The sequence below is a fragment of the Idiotropiscis lumnitzeri genome, chromosome 15 (assembly GCF_059441095.1).
Source record: "Idiotropiscis lumnitzeri isolate Australia: NSW breed Sydney's pygmy pipehorse chromosome 15, RoL_Ilum_1.0, whole genome shotgun sequence".
NCBI lineage: Eukaryota > Metazoa > Chordata > Actinopteri > Syngnathiformes > Syngnathidae > Idiotropiscis > Idiotropiscis lumnitzeri.
This window is the reverse complement of record NC_142405.1, coordinates 669,487-694,299: the sequence shown is the minus strand read 5'-3', so window position 1 is coordinate 694,299 and position 24,813 is coordinate 669,487. Positions and strand designations below refer to the sequence as shown.

Genomic DNA, 24,813 nt, shown 5'->3' with positions numbered 1-24,813 from the left:
ATCATTTGCAGGTGTCCTTACCTTGCTATTTTAATAGTGACTGAATTTTATGGAACAAACCATTACTTCATCTCTGATATAAAAAAAAACGTTCGGCACGTTATTACAAGCTGTAAATAAAATTGTTGTGCTGTTGCCCAACATGTGACAAGCAGCCTGCATATAGTTTTCATGTGGACTTACTCATAGCAAATACGACAGTACAAGTCTAAGTGAATACAAATGTAACCTATGAAGAAGAGACTCGCTATTGTGTTTGTATTTTAACTGTAGAACTAAGTCATGAGAAGTACAGCTTTATTCCTAATCCGCCGGGTGCACATGTGTGTGAAGTATACACATTGTACACATTAACCCAGTGTGTGTCTGTGTGTGTGTGTGTGAGAGAGTGAGAGAGCCTGAGTTAAATGGGGATTACAACATAATACAAAACCCACAACGGTACAGGGAAGTTTGCACCCAGAATGTCCAAAGTGTAAGGCCAAGTTTCCAACTATGAGTCCCTGGCACTATATTATTGCATGTTACTAAATTCTAACTAAGTAAATTTAATAGGTCGCTGCATCTTGCTGCGGCTAAGGAAAAAAATCAATTGGCGGATCGTTGCCCGGGTAGCTGCCAAGTGGTAGGTTGAAAAATAAGGATGGCACAATCTGAGCATCTTCTTCTTGACATATTTTCAGAAATAGGCAGCTCATCCAAAATGACTTGGTTGCCTAATTTTGCGCTTGATGGGTGAGCGGGCAATTCACAGACCCAAATAGGTGCAAAAGGGCTTGCACTGAAAGTGACTTTTGCATATTTTCCCCCTAGAAATATCAGCACACAGTTGCAGCTCACATCCGGTTAGGCGTAGACTTTGTGCCAGTGGATGGTCTGTTGAAGCCGTGTGGTGACAAACACAGTCACAATCTGCACGCCCAGCAGGACCAGCACCACGGTCCCGATCAAGCCCTGGTGCTGCTCCAACCACCGCGAGATGTTCCCCAGACAGCCTCCCAGGAAGATCACGCTCTGAGCGCTGAACGCGTCCAGCGTTTGGGCCTCCAGGCCACACTGAGAGTTCCACAAGGTGCCGTTCTCCAGCGGGTCGATGCAACACGTGGCCGGAACGCCACAAGCCAGAACTCCTGGAGCAGAGCAATTGTAGTATCTGCGGAGTCAGGATTTTAGAAATGAGACATTTTGTGACACAAGCAATGTTGCTTAAGTTAAACTTTGACATTTGACTTAAATGTATCAAGTACACTGTGGGCGTGTCCACCGAATGCTCTGAAACCCCGCCCAGCTCAACCGTCAACTGTCAATCACGAACCACGACCAGGAAAAATGGATGCAACTTTGTCCAGCATTTTTCTTATACCAACACATGACCAGGGTTTATTGATGCCGCAACAATGAGGCGCTCTAAAGCGCCCACACCACACGACTCACACGTTGGCTTATATAATATGAAATCAAAAATAAAATAACCTCGCCTCCACTCTGTTAACTATTTTGGTCTAACTTTTCTACATATTGCATGCAATTCCACTTTTAGCCACCAGATGTCAGCACCCTTTTCAGTTTGAGATTTGAGAGTTTGATTGGCAAGATTGAAAAAGGAAGTCTTGTGTTTCAGCATCGCCCAGTTTTTGTTAGAATTAATTATTCACTGTCATTTGCCGCAATCCTACTTTTTATGCCGACAGAAAGTGACGTTGTTAGACCCAAATCTCTGACTTCTCTTCACAGGCTCTTTAAAGTTCACCACACCCAACTCACATGTTGACCTCCCAGTCCCGATAAGTATCCGCCCCACAGCACTGGAGATTGGACTGGATCTCATCAACGATGAATCTCAGATCCAAGTCGTCCTGGTAGCGAGCCATGGCCGCCAACATGGCTGACCGCAGCACATCCCCGATCTCTTGTTGCACATTGTACACCACGATGGCAGCCAAAACCTGCACCGTGATGATCACCAGGAGCATCCCGGAGAACATCTTTAGCAGGAGGGAGTTTTCCCGCAAGGCGCCCACGCAGCCCGTCAGGCAGAGCAACGCCAGCAGGAGGCCCGGCGTCAGCAGCAGCAGCATCGGGTCGGTGCCGATGCTTCCGATCTTCTCCTGGGCGAAGGACTCTTTGCTGATGAGGCCCCACAACCCCATGGCGAGAAGAAGCATGCCCAGGACGGAGAACGTCAGGTTGCTCAGAACCAGGAGATACTTGAGGAAGTAGTCGATAAAAGAATAGCCGCGGCGGTGGTGGATCTCTTTGAATCCGGGCTGGTGTTCACCGCTTGTGCCCACTTGATGGAGCTCAGTGGTTCCGTGGGGCCCCGCGTCCTCCTTTGACGAGACACAACACAAGACAATACCATATACAAAAAAAAAAAATCTCTTTTGCGTATTCAAAACAAAAACATAGCTTTGAGTTGGACGCGTCCGTTTAGCTTAAGGCTAGCAAACAGGCCAGCGAATAGCATCGCTGTCATGGTGATGTAACACTTCAAGCAACTATTTGAACAGAAACACTGGAGCAAGCGTGGACAGATAAGAGAACAATACTCACTGGGATAGATTCTTTATCCCCCGTGAAGAGCAATAAATACAACTGCGGCTTACTGAGGAGTTTTGAGCGCCTATGACTTTAATTACCGGCAAGTCCGTTGAGTACTGACTGAAAGTTCCAGAATGGTTGACCTTTTTACCTTTGGTATGAGCGGGCTGGACTCATTTGATGCGTCTGCCGTCTTCGTCCAGGGCCAAGGGCCTCTTCTTGCCGCCAAATATCTCCTGATGTTGTCCATCGTTGCGAGACAATCTAAAATTCAAGCCGGAAAATGAAGCAGGACAAACCCGGAATGTTTGCAGTGGAGCATGTGAGCTCAGGCGCAGTCACCATGCTGCGTTTGGCCGCGGGGGGCTGTCAGGCGTAAAAAAAATTCATCATGTGAGAGTCACAGTAAGGGGATTACACATAACACACTCAGCGTGTGTGTGCGTGTGTTACGTCACAAGAAATAGAGACTTTCAAGAAAGATTTTATGATTATTACCCATCATGTTGATCAATGACAATAATTATGTTATGATGTATATATATATATTTTTTATATAATTTTGATTTTAAAAGAATGTGTTTTAAAAAAAATAAATAAATTCAGGGGCCGCACAGATCCTAGTGATGTTTTCTTTCCTTCTTGCTTGCAATCAGTTCGGGACGCTAATGCTTCCATTCAATGCATTGGTCTGCTCCTTCTGGCCAAATCCGGTTGCAGAAACATCAACGAATAAAAGTCACTCACTGCTCTTTGACTCATTAAGATGCAACAATATCAGTTGTTTTCTGCAAAAGATAAATAATATATGCTTGTGGGTTTGTATTTGAATAAGGATTAGACCACTCTGATACTATTTGACATTTCCCATTATGTGTTTAGCATTAAGCTAGTGAAGCCAAAGTCTGTGCACATAAATAAGACTTTATATGTTAATTTATTTCTTCGACCGAGAGAGAGCTCTCCTTTTTGCTGGGCATTAAATGGGCCTCAAGATGGATTGGGACTTTTTAATTGCAAATTTTTGAGTCGTTGCCACCCATCAAGTGTGAAATGAAATAAAACTCTTGTTGGCGGCATATTTCTGAAAATGCATCTCGCAGACATGTTATGAATCCACTTGGGTATTGTTTTAAAATGTGAAAATCATGTGCAAGATCGAGAAGGTCTCCTTTGATTACCCCTGTAATGCTATGTCATTTTTAGCCACTAGAGTGCAGCATTGGCGCAATTGTCACAGGCTAAAGAAAAAAAAGCCCTGTTTTTCGCTCGGTTAAATTCTGTGGAATTTGGAATCAAGCCTCCCTCCCATATTGGATTGGAATGAAGATGTTAAGACCGCATTATGCAAAAGCAAAGCATGCACGAATTAAACAATTGAATCGTTCGTGAATGATGCGAAAGCAATCAAAAACATATTTTAGAACATGTTTGTAAATGAGTGCTTTGAAGCCACAGCATCATCATCACATGTGCGTTTGTAGTTTTAATTATAGATGTGATATGCAAATTCAGATCCCAGATAAAAAAAACCTAATAGTTTTTGTTTTCTTATTTTTTTAACTACACTCCAACTTTGAAATTTCTCCGAACTCTCCTTTAAAGTCTTTTCCATGCAAATAATTCCGACTTCACTACTGCGTTAGAGGGGGTTCCGACGTAGGTACATGCGAATCCAACCTGGTCGCAAATATGCGAACCGTGACCTCCTCGCTTCCGTATGCCTCGAGCAAATAAGTCCCACACGAACGCGAACACGATCACGCACGTCGACCGCAAGCAGGATTCCTCCAGCGCAAAGCTGCGCCAAACAGCTGCTCCAAACTCGGGAAGCCTCCCGTGATGCCACGCGACAATCCGCTGTCAAAAATAAAAGCACTTGCTTTACAAATTAAGGGAGTTTCTTTTATTTTGAAAGTTCAATTAGCGGTGCTAGTTGCTTAACCACGCGAACTTGACACTGGCGCAGAACGTTCCGCTAAGCTCGAACGCAGACGAGCATCGTTGGTCCTTTTTTTTTTTTTTTCAAAATCCAAATTATTATTGTTGTGATTTTGAATGAAACAAAACAGCCGAGAGTCAGCACTCGCCATTTCATGGACAAAGGAGCGAGACCTTGCCTGATCTTGAGGATTGATTTACAAATAGGTGATTTGATCGCTGTTGATACATCAGATTGACGACCAGGTGCGCCGTAAAACGTGAAGGAAAAAAAAAAAAGGACTATGTTGACCTCACAGATGTGCCTGCGCGAATATGAGTGTCCACGTCTGCCTCCACATCTCTGAGGGAGAAAATCCTGCTGCGCATCGCCTTCAAAGAAGCTGGACTCTGAAGCAGCTTCATTTTATATTTCATCAGTAGGCTTGTCACTTGAAAGAAATCATCATTTCAGACTCTTTTCGTCTCCGGCGGAGGATGCTCTCAGCCCTGCACGTGACTGTCATGTCGTCAGCGTTTTTCAATCCCAGTTTTGCCTTCAGCTCCCACTTTGACACAGGTAAGGGTCACACTCGAACACCAACGACCATTTGGAGGATGCTTGTCTCTTTTTAGTGGCCTAGTGGTTAGCGCGTCTGCCTCACAGTCCGAAGCTTCTGGGTTCGCGTTTCATTCCGTGTGCAGTTCAGACTTTCCGCGTCCACCAGCGTCCTCCCACACCCCCGAAACTTGCAGGTTAGGTGAATGGAACAAATTGACCGGAGAATGTCTGAATGCTTGCTCATCTGTATGTGACCTGTGATTGGCTGGCGACCGCTCCTGGGTCTCCGCTCAAAGTCATTTGGGATGGGCTCACCTGTGACCCGAATGAGGACAAGCGCTATCGAAAATGGATGGCCACCGTCTCAGTCCTCAAGGAGGTTTAACACGAGTCTGAGAGATGGACGGCATCGAGGTGGCGAGTTGACTGTGTTGTCCTACAAAACGTCCCCGCTAGACACGTAAATGCAGTGTCAGCCATGTCAAATGTACACACTGGTGTGTGTGTGTGTGTGTGTGCGTGAAATGGAGCCTGAAAGCGCTGCAGAATAAAAGTGTAAACAGGACGGAGCGAGAGTCCCTGCACTGTGTGGGCCAAGTGCGCCGAGCATACAAATGGCGGCCGGCGTGTCGCCGCTTCAAGTTTCAAGCTTCGATCTGTCCTGTGCGGCTCGATGATGCCGGACGCCTCCACCGCATTTACATTTATGTCGTCAAAAGTGAACTAAACCATGGGTGCGATTTTCAAGCGTCTTTTTACTCTTTCGAGAGTTCAAATTCCCCAAAATGTGACGAGCATTCGCAATTTGTGACTTATTCTGTCGCTTTATTTACTAAGATCAGTCGCTGCTTAAAAAATTCTCTTTGTTTTAGTCGTAGTTTGCACATCTCAAGTTTTAGCTCACAAGCCAAAGGGAAAAAGTGAGACGTTGGCAGGGATGAGTTAGCTAGCTAATGAGCTTCAAATGAAACCGGCAAAGCTGGTCACTCGACCCTTTTTTGCCGGTCAGTCCCCCGCCCTCCGACCGCGAGCTCGGCCCCCTTAATTCCGGCCTCGACATTCGGGCCTTAGTCATAAAAATTGTCGGGCCGCGACGCCATTTGGAAGTGGAGTGATGCTGAATTGGGATGTTGAGGGCAGGTCTTCGCTCAAACGTGGGCTCTAGAAAAGGGACAAAAGGTGTCGGTCCGTGCTCCTATTGAAGGCGCGACCTCTCGCCACTGCTCCGAAAAGATCCACGCCGGTCAAGCGGAGGCGGACCATTTAAGAAGAAGTAAACCGCGCTAAACTGTCGCAGCGCTGAAACCGAGCCAGCTTTTTGTCTGCACGCCTCAGAAGCTTACGTGCGCATGCCTCGGATGGACAGAGAAAAAAAACTCAACACACACGCACACACGCACACACACACACACACACACACACACAATGACAATGCGCGGCATTACATAAGCTGTCATCCGTCCTGGCAGCTCACCTGCTTCAGAACCACGGAGAGCTCCCACCGCAAGAGAGGGGCACGACTGCAAGAGTTGATTTACTTATTAATTTATTTTTTTCGGGGGGGGGGGCAAACAAAATGACGTTGAGATGTTAACAGATGCCCCTCCCACTTAGTGACTGATTGATTATTCATGTCGGCCTGTACAACACTGAGCACTTATGTTACATAAGGCCACCTCTGGGGGGAAGTATAGTGAAGGAAAAAACGAAGATTTAAGCAGTGGAGGGGGGGGGGGGGGGGAGCCACGTCTGCGCCGTGTGACAACCTGGTCCAATTTGGGGTTGGGTCGAGCCGCATTATTTCTTGATAATCCGTGCAGTATTTTGGACTTTGTGGCGGTGATCACATGAGCTCACGTTGGATGTCGCAGAACGCTTTTCTACTTTCGCAGGTTGAAGTGGACAAGAGTACGCGTGTGGATTTGCATTTTGGTGGCGATCGGTCGCCGTTTTAGACACCGAAAGTGACAGTGCGAGCAATATGACCTCGCTTGGGACATCGACGTTGAAACCAGAAAAAAAATCATTTAAAAATTTGTCGTAAATCTCATCACAAAAAAAAAACCTTAAATCACGACACATTCTATTTTTGGGAGGGGGGGGCATTTTAGTACTGATGTCATTTTTAAATTAGTGTCAGTGTTAACGTCCCTTTAAGGCCACACGTGCGTTTCCACGTCTCCCATGCTGCCCGTCCAACAATACGCTCACGTGACGCCCTTTCGCTGATATCCGCCGCACTAATAAAACAGAAGCCAGTTTGAGGATAAACCGTCAGCTGCCAACGTGATTAACAGCCAGCGGCTTTTTGTTGCACGCGTGCAGGAAAAACAGCGTTTGCGCCGCGTTGTCATCTCCCAACTCAGCAAATTTGGCCCGTTTGGGCAACAAGGCCGTTGAGAATCTTTTTGGATCGGAGGCCCGGCCTTGATATGCACGTCGGTCAAGTCGGAAGACGGCGAACCGGTAATCGGCATCCACGCCGGCGCGCCCGCCCAGATAATGAGCGTTATTATGGCTCGCCATCAAATTGCCATCTGCGCTCGCTCGTTCAGAGCAAGAGAGGACGCAGGGGCGACGGCGAGCTGTCAGCACACACACTTCTGAAATGCCGTCAGACGCACAAATGGGAATTTTGGAGACCATTTTAGGAAAAAAAAAATCGTATTGCGATTTTTCTGACATTTCTGCGATTTACAAACATGACAGAAATTAAACCGATAAAAACAATTAAAACTGTAATAATGCAAAAATACCGGCCACTTTTTTCCAAGTTTTTAAAAACTACTTTCTGTCAAGTTGAATTTTGGATTCATGTGTAATCGTCCATTTAATTATGTCAATAAAATCGTCGCTTACTCGACTTGTTAGCGGGCTCGTTTATTTGTCACCATCACGCAGCTCCTCGTTGCTGCTGTGCACGGACTTGCAGATCGTCCAAATAAAGTCTGTCCTGCTGCGGCGCAAGATAGCGACAGCGCAACGCATTTCCCTTTTTTCATCAGAACGCCGCCGGTTGGTGTGACCTGCTTCATGAACGCGGAGCACAAAATGCAGCGTTGAAGATCTCGAAATCACGTCTGAGATTGCGATTTCAATCCCAAAGCGATCACTCGTTCAGCCCGACGCACAAGTGACAATTTATTTTTGCTCGCATAAATGTACAAATTCCACACTTGGCACGTCTGCCCCCTCGAGTGGTTCAATCCACTTTGAATTTAAGTACGAACATGATGACAATGAAGTTAGCACATCATGCAAAAATACGTTTGTTGCTTAACGTGGACGCCGACAAAATTTTTCTCTTGGTGGCAAAGAGGCAGATGGAGTCTGTTTGTGCCCTCAATGCAAACGCACACTCGGGAACTTTTGGATTCCTTTTCAGCAAATTTTTTTTCTTGTCATCGTCACGTGTCGACAGAAAAAACTAAAAACTTCTCAGCCCAATGTTGTCATTTGCCTCACGTTGGTCGACTGGATGCGCATGTGCTCCGTAGACCTGATCCTGCTTGTTGCATGGCAACCGCACGGCCCGCCTCATTGGTCCATGCCTCATTCATGATTCAGCAACAAAATACAAATAAGACGGACGTGCAGCCTGTTCTCCCTCGACCAATGTGGTTTTGGATAGCAAAAGTCTACACACCCCTTATAAAAAATGAGACCGAGATACATCGGAAATAAAGATCAGCCGTTCTAGTCGGCTTTTCCCGACGTTGTAAATTCATTGTGTCCCGCTTATTGGGCTCATGTCCGCGAGACCGGCTTGAGAGCTCCACTTTTATCGTGGAAGCGAGTGAATTCTTGACGGAGGACATTGTACGACATTCTCTCAACGCTCATACAAAACATTTCAAAGGTTATCTAAAGACGGACTTGAAAGGCGCCGTCTCTCTGTCCTATTAATAGAATTCACGAGGACAAAGTGGAGAACAGACCTGGAAGAGCTCACAAAACAATTACGCCTCATTTCTTTCCTCAGAAAAAAAAGAATATTAGGACACATAATATTATTTCTTAAGAATCAAAGGCTCGGTATAAGGAACTTTCCTTTTTCAAGAAAAAAAAAAGTGTCAACGTGACAAAGAGAGCAAGAAAGAATAAAGCCATAATGATGACATTTAAAAATATTTTGCCAAGAAATCAATTGATGAAAATGAATTCAAAAGTTTGCAAAAATCAGAAAATATTTTTTTTATTCGCTAATTGATATGACATCATATGGAAAGTGCTTCGTCACAGCTCATGCGCTATATAAATAAAGTTGTATTCTATTGGATATATGATCACTTGTTGCTAGGCAGAATTCAGTCGCATCAAAGCAAATACAAAAAAAAGTTTGTGTGCAGCGCCTACAAAAGAAATTTTCTCCCTCTTTTCAAACTACAAAAAAAAGCAATTTGAATAATTTTAATGGATCAAAATATACTGAACCAACAAAAAATGTTCTGATCTGTCACAAATAATGTCCAAATGATGCCATAAAACTCAGAAGCTGTTTGAAATTTGAGAAAGTTGCAATCACTTACACGTGCTTGATGCAAATACATTCAATTTGCAAATTGCTTCCGTGTGAGCTGTGCTCGAAATCGGAAATGGACGCGGTGGAAACCTTTTGAGTCGCTTCCACGAGTATTTCCAACTCATTTGTGGCTTCCCTGCGCGACATTCATTCCGAGGACGTCAATTAATCCCGTCGTGAAAGCTAACGGCTCGCGCCTTAAAATTCTGCACGAGGGCGCCGCTTCCAAGCACACACGGCAACAAAATGGGCTCCTCCGCAAATTTCAAAGACGACGAGTCTTTGAAACGACGTCGCTGAAACGTTTTGCATTCGCGTCTTGGTGTGCGCTCATCGCAAAGTCAGATCTTCCAATATTAAAGCTCTGCCCTCCACTCCACCAGATGCATTATGGGATAGCGGCACGCCGTCGCAATCTAGACGCAGGCCTCATTAAATGAAGCCAACGTGAACGCCTCAAACGAGCGGGTGGTCGAGGAGACGGCGTACAGACAATGTACCCGAGATTGGGGAGGGGCGAGCCAAGCCCCGATGCGCCGTAAAAGCCAATCAAACTAATATCCTGCCCGGCAGGGAAGGTTGTTACCATGGCAACGTGTTGTGGCTCACTGCCCTCACAAATACACCGTACGCTACTTCCTCAAGCGCCTTTGAAGCATTTTCCACTGCGATGGATTCTTTGGGAATATTTGTGACAAATTTTGCTCTCGCTCTCTCTGCACACACGTAATGTTAGTGTACACGTGCGAAATGGAAGAGTGTTAGGAAAGGTGCAGTTTAGCAAATCTAAGCCATTTTGAAAAGCGTACCCAGGTTCGTGTTGATTTCATTTCACGTCGGAGCAGCGAGACGGCCATCAAGCTTCTCAAACTGCGTCGGGTCGAAAACGCTCGTTGCCATGCGTCCGACAAAGCGCTCCATGTAATGAGCCACTAACTCATTCGAAACGGCCAAATGTTTCTCCAGAGGGCTTCCCTACCTAATGAAATGGAGGCCAACGCCACAAGCGGCCGACTCGCGCCGTCAAGACCTCAAAGACATTTGTATGGCGGTTGCCGGAAAACATCACGCGCGTCACCGGGGAGATATTCGGCCATTCGAAAAGATTCAATGACTGACAAGAAATGGCTTCAACACTTTGTGGCGTCCAACTAAAATGAGGCCCCGGCAGGCTGCGACGAGAGGAGTTGAAAGATGGATGACGCGCATCCCAACCATTGCATCATCGCTATCTTGACTCTTGTTTTTAGGTTTGCACGAAAATGACAGGCACTTACTTCGGTGGCCACTCAAGGTCGCTCTCTTGGACTGATCAGCTCTCTCTCCGCAACACGAGTTGGCCGACGTTCCACGTTTGTTTCACTCACACATGAAGTTGCTTTCCTTGAAGATTCGGACGCTCAGCCAAAGGTTCCTTCCCCGTGCTCACACCATCCAAACAAAACAAATGATTACCCACAGGTGTGTGCGACGGCTAATAAGAAAGACCACGCCCCCCTGTGACATCACCAATCCCTGTGAATGTGGAGCGTGCACAACACACTTTGTTGAAGTTCACTGCACTGTCCAAATTGGATGTCAAGTGCAAACGCTTGATTTTGAACTTTTTGTTCTGGAACAACCTTCACGTTGCTTGCGATGTCGTGTGTGCAGCCGGAGCGCCGCTGAGCGAGCTGTCGTGGCCTTCGTCCCTCGCCGTGGTCGTGGTCTCCTTCTCCGGCCTCTTCGCCTTCGTCTTCCTCATGCTGGCCTGCCTGTGCTGCAAGAAGGGCGACATCGGCTTTAAGGTGAGCTCGCTTGCAGCGCGTGACGCAGCCGAACCTCCAAAGTGGCACAAAAAGCGGCCAGAAATGTTCTAATCCGGGCACATTCAAGTCAAAGGACTCACCTAATAGGTCAGGAAATGGCGGGGACAACAGGGAGACTTTTTTTCCCCAACGAGCGGCAGTGTCACCTCGTGGTGTAGTGTTCAGGTCTGGAATAAGAATAAGTTGATGCGGAATGTACCGATTGCAGAGTGGTGTCAAAAATCTTCAGTCCAAATGTTTAGTATTTCCTACAGCTACAAAAAGAAAATAAAAATGAGAAAAGATCCATTCATGATTCCCCGTGGTAATATTGATTCCCAAGAGTGAATTGAGTTCAATGAAGACAACATAAAATAATCCTACTTTGACTGAAACGGTGTCAATAAAAATCAAAGCAAATAGAATTTAGAAAAGCGGTCATCGTTTTTTAAATTGCTGAGGGTAAATTCAATAAATCGAAAAGGGCGTAACAATGAGAACGATCGGCGCAGTGAAAATGAGAATGTTTCGCGTTTGACAACAAACGTCATTTTCGGCTTGCAACCATCCCACAAGCGCACTCGCTTGGGGAAAAAAAGACTCAGCATTCTCCTCTCCAAACCGGGCCAGAGACTGAAGAGCTGGTCCGCAACCAAAAGCTCCCCTCGGGGGCTGTGAGCGAGTCTGACTGAGTCACAGCCAGGTGCCCCTAACAGGCCCCCCGGGGAGCGGCAGATGGTTCGCAACGGCCGACTGAGAAACAAAAGCAATTGCTAGACAAAGTCGCACAAATTGTTGGTCCGAGAAGTTCTGTTGCGTCCGCCAAGCGCCGCAGCAACTGCAGCTTTGCAGCTTGTGGACTTTGCAAGTTGAAGACATTTGGGATGTTCAGCTCCTCTGCACTGCGGAGAACAAAGGCGAACCCAAAGTTTGCTTTTGCTTCCCTCTGCTGGACAAAGTTTAGAATTACAAAGTTCTGAGTCTGACGGAGTGATGCTGATTGGCTTCCAACTCCTCACGGGAAGAATGGGATCAATAAACTTAGATCTGACCGGAAGTTAAAGAGAGAAAAAAGGCTCAAGTCTCTCTAAAAACAGCTGAAAATTAAATCAAACGGAACTTTGTCAAGCTAAGTCCAATTTATGGACACAGCACTTAATTACACAAAAAGTCTCAAAGGGTTTGACAAGTGCAATCATTTTTCAAGCATGAATGGATTATGAAATTCGTCCACAGCTTTTTTGATCATCAATTCCTCATGAAAAGACTTTTCGTTTATGGTCGCCAACGTTAGCTTACGTCGCTTAAATTTTGCCCCAACGTGAAAATGTTTCAGTCAGTGTCACGAATCTTCTCAAATACGTTTTTTTCCAACTTTAGTTGGAATTTCCATTCACTCTTATAACCTCTGTGATGCAAATGAGCCAAGTTGCAACGACTTCATTTGCATAATTCTCTCCCTTTCAGTGACACATTTTCAGAAAGTCAGATGGCAAAAGATTTTCTTGTTTGTTTAATTCCCCACTTGACTTGACTCAACTCTCATTGACCAAGCAAATAAAAAGTCAATTATCCAAAACATTCGCTCCTTCAGCTAATATGCGACAAATCGTTCGCAACCTCTCAACGATAATAAATCGACAATCATCGCAAAGAAACAAAACTGTTTTTATCGTCATGGCAGCCAAATGGGGCCAAGTGTTAAATATTACAGCAAACGTGAGATTTCCTCTCATAAACTCCGAACAGATGGCATTCATTCATTCATAATGAAGCCAACATCAACATCAAGTGCACGCGTCGTCAGGAAAATGTCGCCGGGCATTGTGTGCGATCCGTTCGCAGTTTGCTACACCCAAAAGAAATTTTAAAATAATTGCTGACGTGGCACCGGAGAACGAGCGCACAAGAAGGACTTGTGCGTGTTAATGAGCGCCAACATGACTTTTGGGTGCACATGAGGAGGTGGGCATCGGAACGCCCGCTCACAGTGGCACCATTGTCCGCCGATTGGGCGGACGCATGACTAATGGCCTCCGTGTGTGTGTGTGCGTACGGCAGGAGTTTGACAACGCCGAGGGCGAGGAGTACCAGGCGGACCTGTCGCCTTCCTGCCACAACGGGCCTGAGGTGTACATCTTACCCCTCACCGAGGTCTCCTTGCCCGTTTCTAAGCAGCCCGGCAGATCCAGTAAGCGAGACCCGCAAAGCAAAAAACTCAATTCAAGCGACTTGAAAGTCAAGCGAGTTTTACCATTTGTGTTTCGAGTTGAGAGCAACAATTTGAGATGCAAGCGCTCGTCGGGCGCTCACAATAAACGGGAGTTTGGCGAGAAAAAGTGAGCAACTTTGTTCTTGTAGTTGCCGCGTTGTGCGATCAATGTTGCGAGGACGACAAGCTGATTGGTTGATCCTGGAATGATTTAGAATTAAAAAAAAATCCGGGTCAAGATTGTGATCCGATTACAAGAGTTGCATAAAACGAGAAGCAACGCTTGGCCACCGCCGCAAAATGCAACCTCAATTTTGTGAAACCTTTAGAACGTCGCCAATGCAACGTTAAACATCCAAGTGAGACGTGAAATGAAGCTGAGCAACATTTTTAAAAATCATTTGAAATCAAACAATCCGTTTCGATCAATCGCTTAAGTCCGAGGTCGGAGAAGCGGCAGTAAAACAGGCCAAATTCCGAATGTCAGGATGTGAGGCAGGACACCAGATTGGCGTCGTCGTCGTCGTCGTTCATGAGCATAAAGCGAGCATAGAGAAATATACTTGTGCGCAGATCCATATTTATGCGCGGACGTAAATGAGTCTCTACATGTCTGTCACGATGTATAAATGTGAAACGTGTCCATCCGTCTTCGGTACTTGTCAATCGATCAAATAACCAATGTCGAGCATAAACTCTTAAGTGGCGCTCGTTGTTTTTATCGTCTCTTTGGGAACGCCATGAGAAGGACGCACACGCACATTCCTCATTTGGATGAAATGCCCACTCCGTAATTTGTGTCCGTGATGCATGTTGGAGGAGAAGTGTGGGATTGTTATCGCCGTGACAACCTCCGCCCGGCGTTCCGCTGCCTGAATGGGCCTTGTGTGTGCGCACGTGCGCGTGCGTGTGCGCGTGCGCCGGGGTACCAGGAGACAGCGAGCGAGCGAGCGAGCGTGCGAGTGCGCGCCAGCCCTGCGCCAACAATGGCGTCCATTTAGGCGGGGTGGATTGCGGGTCAGCAAGAAGGCCCGCCCGGGCGGGAATGTCTGTGGAACGCGGGCAGAGGAGGTTCGCCATTATCGGGCCTTTGCACACAGAACGGCTCTGTGACTGTGACACCGAGTGCTGACACGCACGGTGACCTACAATGGGGGGGGGGGGCTTGAGATAAGGGCGACCACTGTCACAGTGGTCTTTTCTGCATCTTACAGAGATGTTTTTGTGTCCGATTGGGCCGAGGAATGCTGCCGGGAGGGGCGGGGCCGGAGGGTGGGATGGGCTTATGTCATCCGGGGACGGGTGTCTTGGGGCTGCATCCCGAGCCGGCGCCTCAGATGGCACACGACCAAGCGACGGGCATGACGCTTCCCAACGACCTCGCGTTCCAGAACCACAAAGTTCCGAATGTCCGAGAGGGATGTCGTCGTGACAGCTGGAGAAGCTCCGAGGCGGGAATGCGCGTTTGTGTGGCCCAGCTGGAAGCTTGTTCAGCTGCACGAGGGCTCGGAGGATCAGACCTTTCCCACGCGCACGCCCACGCGCACGCGCACGATGCCGAGCCTCCCGAGGTGCAGCGCGGGGGCCGTCCGTTCTCACGCTTCCAAGCGGGACTTGATCGCCTGCTCTGCTACTCCGGCGCCGCGGCTCCACCGGCAAAATGACGATCCGGACAGGTAACAAGATTGGCGCGTCCCGAGTGGAATCGTGATTGAGGCGAGGGGTGCGCATTTGGGGGGGCGGTTTTTTATTTTATTTTTTTTTTTTTCATGCGCTCTTCTTTTCTCGACTCATTTTTTTTCCACTACTATTTTGTAATATTGTGGAATTCGGGGTGAGGTTAAAAAAGAAAACAAATGAAAGTAGAGATTTTTTTATATCAATCCCTTAAATAAGTTTTGGGACGCATACATTTATCTCAGATTAAAATTTGGGGTCGACCAGCATTATTAGTAAGACTTCAAACAGAAAAACATCTTCAAAATGGTGAGTTTTGTTTTGTTTGTTTTGATTTCACGCTTTCTGATGAAAAGGGAAAAACAAACAAAAAACGTTGACAAAATGTTGACTTTTGGGATTTTTGTTTTTTTTCCAGTCCAGCTCCTGAAATCGTCCGACCTCGGCCGCCATAGTTTACTCTATCTCAAGGAGATTGGCCATGGCTGGTTTGGCAAGGTAACAAACGAGCCGCGACGCAACGCTTGGGAATCTTAATTTTTTTTTTTTTTGCAATGATTACATATGTCAAACGGATGAATGCTGCAAAATGTTTTTGGGGTCAGCGTCAAAACATTTGCTCATTGCTTGCCGCTTTTTGTGGGACTTGGACCTGACAGGTGCTGCTGGGTGAGGTCAACGTGGGTCTCAGCACCACCCAGGTGGTCGTGAAGGAGCTGAAGGCCAGCGCAAGCGTCCAGGACCAGATGCAGTTCCTGGAGGAGGTCCGGCCATATCGGTCAGTCCAAAAATCAAATCAAATAAGATGGACTTGACCTTGGCTAAAAAATGAAAGTGAAATGTTGCCTTTTGCATGAAAAAGTCTCAACTTCTTCTGGTCTTTCTTTAAAAGTCACCCGGCAATCTTGAGAGTTCGTACAAAACGAAAGCCTTCGTCAAAAGTGGGAATGTGAGCAAATTTCAAGTCTGCAAATGAACGTTGAACGCTTTTCCAGGACCTTGCAGCACGCCGCCCTCTTGCAATGCTTGGCCCAGTGCTCCGAGGTCACTCCGTATCTGCTGGTCATGGAGTTTTGCCCTCTGGTAGGAAAACGCCGTCATCAAGTCGTGTCATCCGATTGCACCCATTTAGTTTTGGAAACGGCACATTTTCTTGCCGTTAGCATGACTTTTGGAATGCAGGGCATCGTACTCTAAATGCGTCCTTCTTCGGAATAATCGCAAGTCAAAAGCGTAACAGCAAAAAGCGGCTTTCTCCAAAAAGGTTTACGATTGGCGAAAGATGCCTCACGAGTGAGGCTAAGCACTACTTTTATGGTAGACGGGGGCACAATGAAGCTCCTCCCCCCAAAGTTTCTTGGCACCAAGACGCCACGAGATGGTTGTATCAAAAGTAGCTTGAGCTGAGCACAAAAAACACAAATAGGGGCTTCAGCAAATATCCAACGCAAGTTCAAAATGTTTTTCCACAAATATGTAAATTGCGGCTATGCAGGGGAGCACGAGGTGCCCATGTGATGACGCGTCCGTCGTTATAACCGCACTACTGATTGATCGTGAAGGCGTGACATCAGCAAACGTAAGAAAAGAGACGAGCACTTTGACGTCACCTGCCCAACGTGCTTTTGTGTCTCCAAGGGTGACCTGAAAAGCTACCTGCGCAGTTGCCGACTGTCGGACGGCGACACCCCCGAGCCGCTCATCCTCCAGCGAATGGCCTGCGACGTGGCCTCGGGACTTTTACATCTCCACGACAACAACTTCATTCACAGGTACCGAAACGAGCCGGCAGGATCTCTTTTTGGTCCTCGCGCATGCGCCCCCCCTGCTGGTCGCTTCCGGCAACAACATCCTGGTGCTGCCTGAGTCGTCGCATCAAAACTCCAGCATCAGTGATTTTGTTGCCGGCGGCGACCGCCTCCCCTGCGGCTGCCGTGCCGACCGGTTGCCAACTGAAGGTTGGACTTTGTGGAGAAGATGGTGACAAGTGCCAAACTGTCGGTCAACGTAGTGACGATGCAAGCAGAGCGGACACCTTTGCGGGTCTCTGGCCTCTGATAAACGCTCAAAAGCATTTTATTGCTTGTTGTGTTTACTGATGATGCCACGCTTTTCATCATCAATCCAAAAACACCTTTTAGTACGTCTGCTTTCGACTTAATGTGCAGCGATGGATCTTTTTTTTTTTTTTTCTTAAGTGCTCTATCAATAAAGTGGATCTGAGTCAACTGAGGATCTCCAGTCCATTAATTGTGAAGTCTCTTCCCAAAAACAGACGAAAATGATCACGGCTAACCTCGGATTTCTGTCGACAGTGACCTGGCCCTGCGGAACTGCTTGCTCACGTCAGAAATGTCGGTGAAAATTGGCGACTACGGCCTTTCTCACAGTCTGTTTAAGGTTTGACCCGTCTTGTCATGTTCCGGCCACTCGGGCTGCGGCGCCACTTGATCGTCTCACCGTCAAATAACGTCTGTAATACGTGCAGGAGGACTATTACTACACACAAGATCAGATTTGGGTGCCCCTGCGCTGGATCGCACCGGAACTCATAGACGAAGTCCACGGAAACCTTTTGGTTGTCGACCAGACCAAAGCCGGCAACATTTGGTGAGCTCGCATGGCGGGGTATTTCTCAAGTTTGTTCACATTTTTTTTTAATGCCGCCACGACTCCAACTTTCCGATCGGCTCATCTTCTTTGGATTGTTCCAGGTCGTTGGGCGTGACCGTGTGGGAGCTGTTTGAGCTCGGCGAGCAGCCATACGGACTCTTCTCAGACAGACAAGTGCTGACGTACGCCGTGCGAGAACAGCAGCTCAAACCGACAAAACCGCAGCTCCGGTTTCCCCTCGCAGAGCGCTGGTGAGACGCACCGTCCTCGCAGACCGGTAACGTCGGCGTTGGGATCTCTCTCACCACAAAAGGCTCCTGTTTTCTTGCTCTAGGTATGAGGTCATGCAGTTCTGCTGGCTGCAGCCCGAGCTGAGACCGAACAGCGAGGAAGTCCACCTCCTGCTCACGTACTTGTGCGCCAAAGGCTCCAGCGAGGCCGAGGAGGACTTTGAAGAACGCTGGAATGCCTTGAGACCAAATCTGCTGGGCAGCCCCTCCCACACAGCCGCGCCCGTGCCCCTCGTCCTCACCCCGATTCTCGCCGAGTCGCACGGCCCGGCGCGCGCTCAGGCAGCGGAGCCGGCCTCGTCTGCCTCGACCTCCTTCCCCCTGCTGGAGCACTTCTCCGACAGCTTTCATTCGGACACGGGGGACGACTTGCTGACCGTCACGGAGACGAGCCGCGGTCTCAACTTTGAGTACAAGTGGGAACCGGCTCGAGCCGAGCGGCCGTTCTGTTCCTTGTCCACCAGTGGCCCACTGGGCCAAGTGAACCCACATTACCAGGATCTTTACTACTCGAGCAATGCAAGCGCCTCAGGCCGTTGCGGGACTGACACCTCCCCAACCTACTATGAGCCTGAGCATCCAGGCGTGGTCCCGGTGTTGAGCGCCCACAGCCCGTCGGTCGGCAGCGAGTATTATATCCGGATAGAGGAAACATCAGAGTGCAACATTAACTTGGACAACAACGTTGTGGACTTGAGTCCTGCGCTGGAGGTCGGCAGCGCTCGGTTGTCTCCCGAAAGTCAGACCGTTTGTACCGCAGCACAACCGAGTTCTTATCGGTCAACTGCAGACAGCGCCAAATCAAGCGCTTATGATTCCGATTCAAGCTCCACCGCAGAGCGAAGCGCCGAGCCGCTGCTCAGATATGCATTCGGCCCTGCCACGTTCGGCCGGTCCCAAGCTGACTCCTTATCCGTTCAAATAGACGAGGACCGCTGTGAATCACGGCGCCTCGGCAGTCTGTCGGATTCAGAAGACGCCAATGTGGGTAATTCGGTGGCATGGTCGCAAAATAAGCCCGGTCAGACCCAAGACGTGAGCAGCCCAAGTTTAGGCTTGCGCGACCTCCGTCTTGAAGATGGAAGCCCATGCGAAATGCTTCATGAAAGCGGCCATCTTGGCAAGTCACGACCCATCGTGACCAACATCGGGATACACGTTGGCACGCTGGAGGGTCATCCGAGCCGAGGGGACACTTTCTCTGAGGAAGAAGTCACCAACTGGACCTCCAACCATTCTGCCAACAATAATATCCCCAATTTGAGCAACGGCAATCGAGACCGACTGGAGAATTATCTGGACCTTCAGTATAATGTGCACTGGAACACGACACAAGTGTGGTCGCTCACCAAGGATACCACCAAAACCTTCCGCACGTCCAGGACTTGTCAAGAGGAAGCAGAACCAGCAGAATCTGCTCGTGGTGCTGCCAGCAAACTCAAAGAACTCGGCTCATACATTCACATGTGTCACCAAGACAGTAAGAAGAGTCCAGAGGAAAACAATGTGGCCCGTTTCCAAAGTCCCGAGAGTACCCGCCAACATGAAAGGCAACTGCGACTTAATGGAGGGAGATTCCATTCGAAGGCCAAGATAAAACCCGACGCAAACTACATCAAGTCTCCTTCATCCTTCACAGAATCTCGTAGCTGGATTCAAGCTCCACTCGAGAAGCAGCGAGCTAACATTTGGGAAGGACGTTCAACCGAAGTCTCCGCACTTGGAGATACACGACTTAGTTGTCCATCTTTGGACGCAGGCAGACAAATGACAAGTGCAATTGGTATGCCAGACGCCGGAGCTACCTCGGTGGAGCTCGGCGACGACAGTGAGGAGGACGACGACTTCACAGATATCACATCAAGCATCTTTACGGACTTCAACCTTGACTATGCCGACATGCAGGAGGAGGAGCTAAGTCCACTAAAGAACGCGGAGGGAACTCCTGACCGAGTGGACACCGTCAACCTCTCGTCGTCCATCGCAAGCACCTGCGACCAAGCCTTCAGCCCGGACTCCTTCAGTACGCCCGCCCAGCCCAAATCGCTCGATAGTGGCTACGACACGGAAAATAACGGATCGCCAGAGTTTATGTTTAAAGGTCTTGGAAGTCCCCTAACAAGTGCAAGCCAACTTGTTCTGCAAGTGGGCGTGCTTGAAAATCTCAACAGTTCCTCCAAAGTCCGCTTCAAGGACACGGCTGATAAAAATGCTTACCGCGACTCGGCCTATTTCTCGGACTACGATCCTGAAAATGACAAAAGCCCGAAGGAGGAAAGCGGCAAATTCTTTGCAGGTCAGACTGAACACGCGTTGTATGCCGGGAAACTGAGTTCTTCCCGAGAGACAATCAAAAGTGAGACGTTAAATCAAAGCAAAAGATCCTCGATGCCGCACTCTCCTCGTTCCGGTTCCACACCTGGGCTGTCCATGTTGTCGCCGTTTCCGGTGCAGATGGGCGGCTGCCTGACCAAAGAGGCGGCACCGGACGACGACGATCCGGAGTGGGAGAGAGAACACCAAGAGGAGCCGTGCTCAGAGCTCAGCTCCTCGGCCGACTCGGAACCCGCGCCCGGCGTCCACGAGGCCGCAACAAACCACCGGGCCGGAAGCAACCCATCGGAAGACCGCTGCCGCATACAGATTGTATGCAGCGACTCCACTGCACCTGATTGCAAGGACGATGAACCCAAAGACAACGAAAATACGGATCAATCCACGGAGGAGGGAGCGCCGCCGGACGGAAGGAAGACGCTCACGATCAACGAGGAAGACTTCGAGGACATCGATGCCGAGGACTGCGACTCGCAAGACGGCTCATGCCAAGCGTTGCGCGTCGCCGGCGACACGCCCTCCGCCTCGTCGCTGCTGCATCTAAGAGCCCCGTTGGAAGAGGCGGAGGACGAGGACGACTCGGACGACAGCGAGTCGGATGAAGAGCTGCGCACGTACAGCATCCAGGAAGAAGACGGCGACGGCAGCGACGAGGATGTGAGCGCAGTGCCGGTGGTGGTGAGCGACGGCAGCGGGGCGCGGCATCTCCGCAGCCTCCTCAAGATGCCAACGCTCCTCACGCAGTCCTTCTGCGAGGAGCTCCAGAGGAAGAAAAAGGCGGTATCCTTCTTCGATGACGTCACCGTATTCCTCTTTGACCAGGTAACACCAAAATGACGTTGACGTTTTACGAATTGAAATCAAAGCATTTTTTTTCTCCTCGGAACTTAGGAGAGTCCAACCGGAGAACTAGTCGACTACAACTTCTCCACTGAGGAGGAATCCGGCGGGAAGGCGAAGATGGATGACAACGCATCCAACGTGGACGAAAACCAACTCGATGCCGATGAGACGGGCGGAGGAGACGACGCAACGCAAGGTGGGATCGCCGAGGCTACAAAACCGAGCGGCTGTTCCTCCATTCTTGACGACGACTATTTGGCGTTTGCATTCAGGCTTTGAGTGGGAGAAGGATCTTGCTTTTGAGCGTTGCCAAAGTTCGGCAGGAGCCCAAGGGACACTCGCTTCCCCTTCCAACAGTCCTGAGACGCCCACATCGGCACTGAACCGCTTCACGGTCTCCAGATTCTCCATCACGCACGTGTCGGACGCGACCGCAGCGACGGGTCTGTAGCCATCTCGCTCAGCGATGCTTCAGCAGTTCGCTTCAACTTGAATTGTGACAGCAAAATGTTTCCGTCGCCAACAGGAAACGCCAAAGCCTGTCCAAAAGACCGAGAGGCCATCGGCGGACAGTAGCTCATTTGTTTCCTCCCCACTTGCAACGACGAGACGTTTGCCGGAGGTCGCTTGAGGTCATGTGACTGCTGGGGGCGCCTCCGAGACACTGCCTCGTATTGTCGTGAAACCCCTGGTGGTGATTTGCACACTTGCTCATTTGCAGATTTGCTGCTGCTGCTGACGTCGCTAACGACGGACGTTCTTAGCCCAAAATGTGCACCAAACATTTTGTGTTTGCATCCAAGATCGTTTGTTATTTGTAGAGAATTCAGAAGAGCAAAAAGTGCTCGATTCATTCATTGGCTGTCTCCGCACAACTTTTTTTTTTTTTTTTTAAAGCTCTTAGTTGATTTATTCCTTGTGGTGGCAAATGAAGGTATTTTTACTCTTTAAAAAGTTATCGGGGGAAGTAGATGCAATAGATAAATAATCACATCGGGTACAAATCTACCGTAAAGACACACAGTGGATGGAAAGTGTACGCACCGCTGGTGAGTTGAAAAAAATATTTCACACGCCCGCCACCATTTCGAGAGCATTGGCTGAACCCCCAAAAAAGTTGCCGCGTTGTGGTCGGCTTTTCCTGACATGTTCTTGCTTTGAAAAGCCGAAAAGAACAACAAAACGCAAAAAATGGCAGCAGGTGTGTGCGGATTCATAACATGAGTTGCATGGACTCATTTTGAACAGTCACATTCCGTTTAGAATGGGGTGTGTACACTTGTGCAACCATTTATTTGACCTTTCAATTTTAATTATTTTTCCTCAATGGAGTTGTTTAGGTCGAATTAATGGTGGAAAAAGTCTTCAAACCATTCATCATCTCTTTTTTTTCCTCCTATCACAAAAAACATTTCAACGGGGGTGTGTAGACTTTTCATTTCCACTGTTGCTTGGAAGTACGTAAAGAAAAATGTCCAATTTGTGTGCCACTTTTCAACATATTTCAACGACAAAACGAGGACACCAAAGCGTCTGTGTTGTCAATGTCGTCTTTTTTTTTTTTGGTTTTCCGTCTACGTACACGCGGCATTTCGTTACGTCCTTCTCATGCCATGAGCGACGACGACATCTGTTCCATATTGTTGGAATGTTACGTCAACATGTAGCAGGCAGCTGGATTTTGCATGGCTAACGTCGTTGGAGAAAGGCGAGTGGTCGTTTGCGCCGCAATCATGGCTGGCCATTTTCCGTCTTTCACCGCTCTTGTACTCTGCCCAAAATAATACACACAAAACACTTCCACCCGGGCTCCGTGTCGGATTATTTCTTGGCAAATACTATGAACGAGGATGAAGCGGGAAAAAAAAGTAAATAACATTTGTAATATTATAAGAATGAAGTTCCGAGAATACACTTGTAGCTGGAAAGTTACAAGAAGTGTCATGTGATGCAATCCACTTCTTTTTAATTAGAATGATTATCCCCCCCCCAAAAAAAAAATGTTTCAGCTGCCAGACGTGAGCACAAAAGCATTTGAAAGCTTCGATTTTGTGCCTGTAAAATTCCCGTGGCCGTGTCGTGTTCATTGACGTTGGTGCAGCGTCGCAAAACTGACGTTTGGATTCAGAAGACAACTTCAGAGCAACGACGCTTGAAACTAAATTGGGGGGAAAAAACTAAAAGCACATTTTTAAGTGAATTTCACACGGCTAAAAATAATAAAATGGAAATAAAAAGTACAACAGTGAGAAAACGAGTACTGACTGTCAAGACGACAATATGAACGGTGTCCATGGGGATTTATTTTGATAATTTATGCACGTTCTGTACACACAGATATAAACAGACAAAAAAGTGGAAAACAAACCAAGTGAAAGCAATATCAAAATGACAAAAACTACTCGCAAAAGCAACGGAAACGCGCTTCCCAAATGTCAATAAAAGCCAAACGCAAAAAGTGTGAAGCGCTCGCATCATCAGCTCATTTGCATAGGAGCCGCCCATTCGCTCATTCAGTCCACTCAAAACTCGTCTTCCGCTTCACGACTCACAAGAGCGACCAACTCTGACAACCAGGGACCAAAAGCGAGCGCTCCCTCCAAGATAACAAGAAGGATCAGAAATTTATTTTTATTTTTATTTTTTTTTATGTACGCACTGAAATTTCAACTGACTTCTAGTCGGCACACTGGACAGCATTGATATTAAAAAGTGAAAAGAAGGAGCGTTACTGGAAAGCCGTACCTTGGTGAAATTGCAAAAAGGAAGCTTTAACATACAAAAAACAAAAAAAACAAAGTGGAAGGCACAATTCCCACATGAATCTGCAACTAGAAACTATTTCAATTTCAGCGCAACCAATCGAAAGACAACAATTGGTAGCGAGGGGCGGGATTCGCTCACGGGACTTTGGTCATATTCTGTCAGCGATAGTTGACGTCCAAATTTGGTTTTCAAAAACAAGATGATACACAAAATAACATTTAGATGCTAATTTAAAAAAAGCCAAACCTTAAAAAAATGTCCCTGTAATATAACATTGTCATAAAACAACAGACTTAATTCTTCTAAAATTCCGATCATTTTCATTCTATTGATTTTAAGCAAATCTTTTCTATCCTTATATTTTGAATCTACTCTCATAATATCCTAACTTTTTGTGTTGTATCACCCAGATTTTATTCAAGTCAATAAATGATCGCTAAACTTAAGAAAAACGGACTTTCGACTTCAAGAAAAAAAAAAATGGGAACATTTTGACTTCATTCTCATAATTTGACAATTTTTTGCGCAGTATTATCTTGCCTTCAATTAACGGATCAGGATGACGTTGAAGTGAAGGAATGTCCTCAACTTTGACCCCGCCCCCTCCTCTATTTCTGAAGAAAGCAAAACAAAACCAAACATGATCTCTAGTGGCTGAAAGCGGAACTGCAGGCCGCTAATAGAAGATGGTGGCAGATCGGTCGTCAGTGAAGGTGGGCCGAAGGTAGACGTCCATGGAACGCTCA

At 47.7% G+C, this 24,813-nt stretch overlaps 3 protein-coding genes across 8 annotated transcripts in view; 1 reads left to right on the top strand and 2 right to left on the bottom strand.

The window, feature by feature from the left end:
* Position 1: 1 nt before the first annotated feature.
* tspan10 (tetraspanin 10) lies at positions 2 to 11,012 on the bottom strand. 3 transcript variants are annotated; one of them, XM_088316861.1, is made up of 4 exons: positions 10,823 to 11,012; positions 2,693 to 2,805; positions 1,765 to 2,330; positions 2 to 1,153 (listed from the first exon to the last, which is right to left on the bottom strand). In XM_088316861.1, the coding sequence occupies exons 2-4, from the start codon at positions 2,789 to 2,791 to the stop codon at positions 847 to 849; spliced, it is 972 nt and encodes a 323-aa protein (XP_088172987.1). In that variant the 5' UTR covers positions 2,792 to 2,805; positions 10,823 to 11,012; the 3' UTR covers positions 2 to 846. The 3 variants fall into 3 exon arrangements, with proteins under 3 accessions (XP_088172987.1, XP_088172988.1, XP_088172989.1); XM_088316862.1 differs by lacking the exon at positions 10,823 to 11,012 and adding an exon at positions 6,498 to 6,533; XM_088316863.1 differs by lacking the exon at positions 10,823 to 11,012 and adding an exon at positions 4,222 to 4,381.
* LOC148322009 (serine/threonine-protein kinase LMTK1-like) lies at positions 4,497 to 23,762 on the top strand. Of its 3 annotated transcripts, XM_088316854.1 has the most exons (15): positions 4,497 to 4,689; positions 4,782 to 5,041; positions 11,199 to 11,332; positions 13,394 to 13,523; positions 15,640 to 15,719; positions 15,881 to 15,999; positions 16,217 to 16,304; positions 16,860 to 16,993; positions 17,537 to 17,621; positions 17,710 to 17,831; positions 17,936 to 18,085; positions 18,169 to 21,280; positions 21,350 to 21,497; positions 21,574 to 21,744; positions 21,828 to 23,762. In XM_088316854.1, exons 2-15 carry the CDS (start codon positions 4,960 to 4,962, stop codon positions 21,875 to 21,877), a joined length of 4,605 nt encoding a protein of 1,534 aa, XP_088172980.1. In that variant the 5' UTR covers positions 4,497 to 4,689; positions 4,782 to 4,959; the 3' UTR covers positions 21,878 to 23,762. The 3 variants fall into 3 exon arrangements, with proteins under 3 accessions (XP_088172980.1, XP_088172979.1, XP_088172981.1); XM_088316853.1 differs by having other exon boundaries at positions 4,497 to 5,041; XM_088316855.1 differs by lacking the exons at positions 4,497 to 4,689; positions 4,782 to 5,041; positions 11,199 to 11,332; positions 13,394 to 13,523 and adding an exon at positions 15,171 to 15,220.
* The window catches only part of baiap2a (BAR/IMD domain containing adaptor protein 2a), a 35,143-nt gene continuing 33,914 nt past the window's right edge, over positions 23,585 to 24,813 (bottom strand). For both annotated transcript variants that reach the window (XM_088316860.1, XM_088316858.1), the window contains one exon: positions 23,585 to 24,813. Coding sequence is in view for 1 of the 2 variants with exons in the window: in XM_088316858.1 (XP_088172984.1) it covers positions 24,744 to 24,813 (70 nt within the window). In the remaining variant the exon portion in view is untranslated.